Source organism: Ahaetulla prasina, chromosome 4 (assembly GCF_028640845.1).
Source record: "Ahaetulla prasina isolate Xishuangbanna chromosome 4, ASM2864084v1, whole genome shotgun sequence".
NCBI lineage: Eukaryota > Metazoa > Chordata > Lepidosauria > Squamata > Colubridae > Ahaetulla > Ahaetulla prasina.
The window spans coordinates 121,246,391-121,254,916 of NC_080542.1; the positions used below are offsets into that span (position 1 = coordinate 121,246,391).

Below are 8,526 nucleotides of genomic sequence, written 5' to 3' on the forward strand. Positions count from 1 at the left end.
TTTTGTCATGAATGCAAATGATGTATTTGTTCATAAGTGGGGATAAATCACATAAATTGCAATTCAGTGAAATAAAGGAACCAGACAGAAGTGTCTGCTGCAGATTAAAAAAAGTCAGGATGATGGTCACAATTGTGCAGTTAATTTTATGTACATCCTAGGGTTTTGATCATATGGCTGTGGCCACAATTTTGTATTTTTTTAACTTCCTATCTCCCTGCAGATATTCCAGATATAGGATATTCCAGATGTTCAATCCATTCTTTTAATTGATAACACATGGTACTATTCTAAAAGTTTTTAATTTAAAGAAAGTAGCATCATCTCATATAATAGTGTATTTCCTGTAGAAACAAGACTTTAAAGTGAGCTTAAAATGACATCTGTATATTTACTATTCTCAAGCTGCATATATTGCCTTTTCCCCAGAAAGCAGATATTCAAGAAATTGTATACAGTAAAACTTTGTACATTTTGTTGTTATCTCCACTAAGTTTTCCCCAAACAAGTAAAGTGCAAAAGGAATGTAAAAAATTTTGAAAGAAGAAAAAGTTTTGAAAAGTCAGCATGGAAAATATGGAGCAATGGCAAACTAAGCATTCCAATAATTTCCATGTTCTGGCATTTCCTTATTACATTTTACATTTTTACATTTCCTTATTACATTTTCTGGCATGTTCTAGCATTTTCTTATTACCCTTATTACTTCTCCTAATATTTCATTGAGACAACTGTCTGGCATGTATATCAAATTGATGAGATCATTGAGATGATTATGCTTTTTTTTTTTTTTTTTGTGGATTAGATCCGAGATGGTGACACTGAGAGGGCTCCCTTAATCAAAAAGTTCTGTGGAAATATGCTCCCTTCTGCAATCACTTCCAATCAAAGTAGCCTCTGGGTCAAGTTCAAATCTGATATTTCAGTTAATACTTCTAACTTCCGGGCCACTTATGAAGTTGGCAAGTGAAACAACCAACTTAAGGTAAGGTAACAACTTTCATAAAGTTCTAGGGCAGTGATAGCGAACCTTTTAGACACCAAGTGCCCAAACTGCGCATGTGCATGTCCAAACTGAAAAGTGCATGAACGTGCGCATGTGTGGACATGCATGCATGCATGCGCAGCAGAGACTCGAAGACTAGTGTGGCATGTGGGAGGCAGGGCATCCCATCACTGGCAGCATGGCATAAGGTAAGATCTTGTTCTTTCGTGAGCTTCTGTTTCGTCGTTTGCAGGAAAACAGAAGCTCACGAAAGAAACACCACAGATATTTTACCTGGTGTGATGACGCACGTGCCAGCAGAGAGGGCTCTGCGTGCCAACTCTGGCGTGCTATAGGTTTGCCATCATGGTTCTAGGGTATTCGCTAACTTGATGGTCAAACTATGTTGTAAATTCTGTAGACTATTTTAAATGGACCAAAAATGGGAACCTAATGATCTTAGAGAAGGTGACATAATTTTGTATCAATCTTACTCATTGCTGTCCTGAAGCAGTTTAGCCTTATAAAAGGTTATTTTACTGTTCAGGATAGCAGATACTTTACAAGGCAGGAATCTTTCAGTCAGATTTCTCTAAGGATCTGAGTGCAATCCTTTTTTTCATGAATTCCACTCTCATCACTTTAGGAGATAGCAGGGATAAGGAAAGGCTGCAATAGTGGCCTTCAAACAATTCAGCAGAAAACCTACAGCTAGATTGTTCTGATTAAGTTCCAAATTCCCCCTTATAAATACAGTTGTTCCAACTCGGATATTATTTAAAAAGTAAGCACTTTTAAAAAATCAGCCAGCTAGTCATTTCATAGACTTATCTAGCTCTATTTAATAGAGCAATAGTTCTCTTATAGTTAAACGTGGGATAGAGGGTAAGGGTTTATGCACCATAGCTGGTCTTTGGTACTTGGAAGTAGTGGAAAGAGTGTGATTTAGAGCAGATTAAATTTATTTCATGAGGTTAATGAATTCATGCATAGATGAAATATTGTAGTTCCATCATAAGCAAGAGAGGCAGAGGATAAGAATCTGGAGCTTGCAGTTAGTCATTGCTTAATTTAAATAATAGTTCTAAATTTCAGAGATCCCCATCTTATTTTCTAGCCTTCCTCAGTGTAAATATCAAAATGATATATTGTCTGTAACAACCTCTCCAATAGCAAGATAACTCTTAATTAATTCACTGCTTGGAATCGCCCCTGCAAGCTGTGATTTTTTCTTTAAATTTCCATCTAATAGAAATAACTTTTCAAAGTCCAAGTTGTAATGTTAAATGAAACTAAAGAGAATCTATAAATGTACTACTGTATGTGGAATAAACAATCATATCCATGTCAGTTAACATTCTTCAAATAGTTTGTCAATATTCATTACTAAACTAATTCTCAATTTCTCAATATTATATTATATTATATTATTAAATAGATCGACAGATGATGCTGTTAATATGACTCTGCACTACATTCTACAACATCTTGAATCTCCAAAGACCTATGCAATGGTCCTTTTTATAGAGTTCAGCTCAACATTCAATACCATCATTCCAGATATTCTTCTAACTAAACTAAACCAGCTAATTATACCTTACCACACTTGTAAATGGATCATAAGCTTCCTAACAGACAGGAAGCAACAGGTGAAGCTAGGCATAATCACATCAGATACCTGTACAATTAGTACAGGAGCCCCCCAGGGCTGTGTGCTCCCTCCACTTCTTTTCTCTCTATACACCAATGACTGCATCTCAAAAGATCCCTCTGTTAAAGTACTGAAGTTTACAGATGGTACAACAGTGATTGGTGTCATTTGAAACAACGATAAATCTGCATACAGACAAGAAGTTAAACAACTAGCCTTGAGGTGCAACTGGAACAATCTTGAACTAAACACATTCAAAATACTATATTACCACCTCTTACAATAGTAGACAACACCGTATCAACAGTGGAGAACTTCACGTTTCTAGGCTCTATCATATCTCAAGACTTAAAATGGACACCTAACATCCAAAACATCATCAAAAAAGCAACTCAGAAAGTTGCGCCAACTCAGAAAGCTCAAACTGCCCAAAGAGCTGCTGATTCAGTTCTACAGAGAAATTATTGCGTCTGTCATCTGCACCTCTATAACTGTCTGATTTGGTTCTGCAACCAAACAAGACAGACACAGACTTCAATGGATAATTAGAACTGCAGAAAAAACAATTGCTACCAACCTGCCTTCCGTTGAGGACCGGTATACTGCATGAGTCAAAAAGGGCTGTGAAAATATCTACAGACCCCTCCATAAATTGTTTCAACTTTTATTCTCAAAATGACGCTATAGGACATTGCACACCAGAACAACTATGCACAAGGACAGTTTTTTCCTGAATGCCATCACTCCGCTAAACAACTAATTTCTGTCAAACTATTTACTAAGACTGTATTACTATTATTATTCTCATCTTTCCTATTACCTATCTCCTACCACTTATGACTATAACCATGTTGCTTGTATTTAGTGTTTGTTTGTAGTCATGGTTATCACTATAACCATGCTGCTTATATTTAGAAGAACAGAATATAATTTTATTATGGTTGTAGACCAGAAATAGACATCACTGTTCCATGTTGCTTGTATTTTACGATTTATATTGTTCTGTTTCTTTCCTAGTATGAGTTGATTGCTTATTAGTAACCTATGTCTATCAACACTTAGATAAGTGTTGTATCTAATGATTCTTGGTGAATGTATTTTTTCTTTCTTCTTTTTTTCCTTTTTTTTTTATTTGCATTTATATCTCGCCCTTCTCCGAAGACTCAGGGCGGCCTACACTATGTACTTTTATGTACTCTGAGAGCATATGCACTAAAGATAAATTCCTTGTGTGTCCAATCACACTTGGCCAATAAAGAATTCTATTCTATTCTTGACAGCTTGTAGGGGATCCTTGTTTGGTGAAGGGGTCATCAGATCTCCCTACTTTACCAGACCATTGCTAAAGGACTGTATCTGTGAATAGATCATATCTGAACCTGAAGACAATATTGTGATTCTTAATTTCACTGATTTTTGTATCTATAATGTCACTACTTGCAATTCAGATTATATGGAAGTAATTTTTTTAAAATGAAATTAGTCTGAAAACCAAACATTCAAAAGCCATAGATATCACCAGCTATGTCCCTTAGAAAAATTACTCACATTTAATTTATATACCATAAGAATCCAAAATCTCTAAAAGTTACCAATGAAATATAATATTTATCATGACAGAAAGGGAAAACATAAACACTGTTTTAATAAAATTTAAAGTAATCAGTTTTGGGTTTTGTCACTTTGATCCTTGACTCAAAGACCAAACATAATGCTTAGCTTGGCTAATTGAAATATGTGGGTGTTTTTTTAATCAAGGTTAGATTGATCCCATAATTCTAACATATCTGCTTGCGCTAAAATTGGTGGGATTCATACTTTGAGAATACCTACTTAGAACTGAAAGGCAATGCAGGTTTATACATTATTGTAAACTTTATTCAGTAGACAGCCTAGTAACCAAGAATTGTTTTTAGTAACAATTAACTTTAGACAATAGTGTCCTAGTTGATGAGATAGAATTACTTAAATATTTAAATAATAAAGCAAGAGGTTTGGGAATTTGCACTTCTCAAAATAATAATATGTAGAATAAAACATCTATGTTCTTTTTACAAAGTAGAATACAACTATAAATAGAGACAAAGGAACAGACAAGTTTCATATAAGGCAGAGGAACATGGGATCAGACAGATAACCTTAGATGGATAATACAGAGAGCAAGCAGAGATAAGGAGCAATAAAACAATAAACCTTTGCTTTATTGATTCAGCAAGGCCTTTTCCTGCGTGATGCCAGAATGTGGAATATGTTAAGACTAATAACGTTCTAAGTGTGCCAGAATATAAGATTATGCTTCTGATGAATCTTAAAAGTGAAGCAGAATTGAAAGAAACAGAATGCTTCAGAATAGAAATCAGGATTAAGGGGAAGAGAAGATGTGGGTGTTGTGTCCTCCCTTGCCTCTGCCCGAGTGACGGCTTAATTAGCCAGCACTATCACTCTGGCAGCAGAATAGCCAACGTCTTCCAAGAGCCTCTGTTATCTTCCACGAGGCTGGTGAATCACTCAGAAACAAACTTCAGCTCTTAATCAGTGGATTTGCCTGTTACAAAGAGACACAGTAGTTCTTGCTGTCTTTTATATGCTGTGGGGTGTGGCTCCATGACTCAGCACTTCCCGGGCCTGCCCCACCCTTGCTTCTGTTGTTCTCTCCTCCACCTGGCCTGCTTCTGGCTCCTGGAGCTGAGCCAGGGAAGCCAGTGCTCCTGAGGTAAGTCCTAACGGCCCTTCCCCCTCACTGTCCAAATCACTTTCTGGCAGCAGGCCCAGCTCGTGGGGGGCGCAGGCACAACAGTGGGAGATGTGAGGCTGAGCCTTAGGGAGGGGTCAAGTGTGTCTTAAGTCATTAGTCCCTGTGCCCTGCGAGACATCTTAACTCTTGCTAATTTCCCTTAACCATTAGTTATCAGATTCTTTTAGACAGCTTAAGTTTGTTAAAAAAAAAAAAAAGGACAACAAAGAATGTTCTTTCTGCTCCAACTCAAACTGCCCAAGGAGCTGCTGATTCAGTTCTACAGAGGAATTATTGAGTCTGTCATTTGCACCTCTATAACTGTCTGGTTCGGTTCTGCAACCCAACAAGAAAAACACAGACTTCAGAGGATAATTAGAACTGCAGAAAAAACAATTGCTACCAACCTGCCTTCCATTGAGGACCTGTATACTGCACGAATCAAGAAGAGGGCCGTGAAAATATTTACAGATCCCTCACATCCAGGACATAAACTGTTTCAACTCCTACCCTCAAAACAATGCTATAGAGCACTGCACACCAGAACAACTAGACACAAGAACAGTTTTTCCCCGAAGGCCATCACTCTGCTAAACAAAGAATTCCATCAACACTGACAGACTGTTTACTGAATCTGCACTACTATTAATCGTCTCATAGTTCCCATCACCAATCTCTTTCCACTTATGACTGTATGACTGTAACTTGTTGCTGGCAATCCTTATGATTTATATTGATATATTGACCATCATTTGTGTTGTAAATGTTGTACCTTGATGAAGGTATCTTTTCTTTTATGTACACCAAGAACATATGCACCAAGACAAATTCCTTGTGTGTCCAATCACACTTGGCCAATAAAAAAAAATTCTATTCTATTCTATTCTAATAAATCTTTATATTCAGTTGAAGATAGCATGCTAAAGAAAGTAAGGTAAGATTCATTCACAACTTATGGAGGCAAGTTGTTCCACTGATTAATTGTTCTAACTGTCAGGAGATTTCTCCTTAGTTCTAAGTTGCTTCTCTCCTTGATTAGTTTCCACTAATCAATGGAGAATAGTTTGACTTCCTCTTCTTTGTGGCAACCTCTGAGATTTTGGAACACTGCTATTATGTCTTCCCAGTCTTTCTTTTCATGTCTAGTTTCTATTCTATTCTATTCTATTCTATTCTATTCTATTCTATTCTATTCTATTCTATTCTATTCATTTTAGAGTGGAACATAAAGACAAGCATAGACAGAATCATGAAAAATAAGGATATATGATTGGCAAGCAGAATCTCATTTATTTTTGGCCTGTGATGTCTAATGCCAGGCAAGACAGAAGTTGATAAAAGAAGGGAAAGACAAAATGGAGGGATGAGATTAAAGAGAAAATTATTAGTGGGAGAACTACAGGTTACTACTTAGCTGGATTGAGATAATTAGCATTGTCTATGCTGAAATCACCAAAGTTGAGCCTTGCTCAATGGCACTAATTGACATTAGGATATTTGTATTAGAAGAAAATGATTTGTGATAGTTGCAAATATCTGTAGCTTGGATGTAGGATAAGGGTGGAGGTTCATCTTTCAAGCTTGTGGGTTGATTTCTGAACGTTTCATTAGAATAGAATAGAATTTTATTGGCCAAGTGTGATTGGACACACAAGGAATTTGTCTTGGTGCATATGCTCTCAGTGTACATAAAAGAAAAGATACGTTCATCAAGGTACAACATTTACAACACAATTGATGGTCAATATATCAATATAAATCATAAGGATTGCCAGCAACAAATTATAGTCATACAGTCATAAGTGGAAAGAGATTGGTGATGGGAACTATGAAACGATTAATAGTAGTGCAAGATTCAGTAAATAGTCTGACAGTGTTGATGGAATTCTTTGTTTAGCAGAGTGATGGCCTTCGGGAAAAAACTGTTCTTGTGTCTAGTTGTTCTGGTGTGCAGTGCTCTATAGCGTTGTTTTGAGGGTAGGAGCTGAAACAGTTTATGTCCAGGATGCAAGGGGTCTGTAAATATTTTCACGGCCCTCTTCTTTATTCGTGCAGTATACAGGTCCTCAATGGAAGGCAGGTTGGTAGCAATTATTTTTTCTGCAGTTCTAATTATCCTCTGAAGTCTGTGTTTTTCTTGTTGGGTTGCAGAACCGAACCAGACAGTTATAGAGGTGCAAATGACAGACTCAATAATTCCTCCGTAGAATTGGATCAGCAGCTCCTTGGGCAGTTTGAGCTTACTGAGTTGGCGCAGAAAGAACATTCTTTGTTGTCCTTTTTTAATGATGTTTTTGATGTTAGCTGTCCATTTGAGATCTTGCGATATGATAGAACCCAGAAATTACCAGGCTAGATAATATCTTCAGGCAGAATTTAAGAAATAGAATGACCTAGCCTAGCGAAGGCGAACCTTATAGGGACAGAATGCCCAAACTGCAACCCAAAACCCACTTATTTATCACAAAGTGCCAACATGGCAATTTAACCTGAATAATGAGGTTTTGTGAGGAATTTCAATCACTCTTTCACAACTTAACTTCTCCCTGGTGGCACTGGATTTCTTTAACAGCACAACTCAGGAATGATGGGAGTGTAGTGCAGTAGCCTCTGGAGGGCCATCATATCCTTATTCCTTCCTTCCTTCCTCCTCGTCTGATTTCACTTTTCTTTTCTTTCCTTCCTTCCCCCTTCCTCTGATTTCACATTTCTTCCTTTAATCCTTTATATTATGGTTCATTATTGTTAGTATTTATTAAACAATGCTGTGTAGCTTAGAAGCTCTCAGCAAAAATAACAGCAGCTGTAGTTTGTGGCTAAAGCTATCCCAAGCTGTTTTTTACTTACACACACACACACACACACACACACACACACACACACACACACACACACCTATTTTTATTCCATTTTCCCCTGGGCCCTTTGGAAAAGAATGGCATTTTTCCCGATCCCATCTTTAATAAGCCCTAACCCCGCTCACAGCCTTTTAACTACTATTGTCCAGCCTTCCTCCTTCCCTTAAAACAAGGCTAGGGAAGAAAGCCAAGATGGGGGAATCTAAACAGGAGAGAAGGAGAGACCAGGCAGATCTCTCTCTGAGTAACCTCCCACCCAGATTTCAACTGATTTCCTCCCCAATTCTCCAACGAACAG

General features: G+C 37.3%; 1 protein-coding gene across 2 annotated transcripts in view; it reads left to right on the plus strand.

Moving 5' to 3' along the window:
- CUBN (cubilin) overlaps positions 1-3,908 on the plus strand; it is a 49,267-nt gene extending 45,359 nt beyond the window's left edge. For both annotated transcript variants that reach the window (XM_058181695.1, XM_058181696.1), the window contains 2 exons: positions 806-985; positions 2,424-3,908. In XM_058181695.1, coding sequence (XP_058037678.1) covers positions 806-970 — 165 coding nt within the window. In that variant the 3' untranslated portion in view covers positions 971-985; positions 2,424-3,908. The remainder of the gene's footprint in view (positions 1-805; positions 986-2,423) is intronic.
- The last annotated feature ends 4,618 nt before the right edge of the window (positions 3,909-8,526 follow it).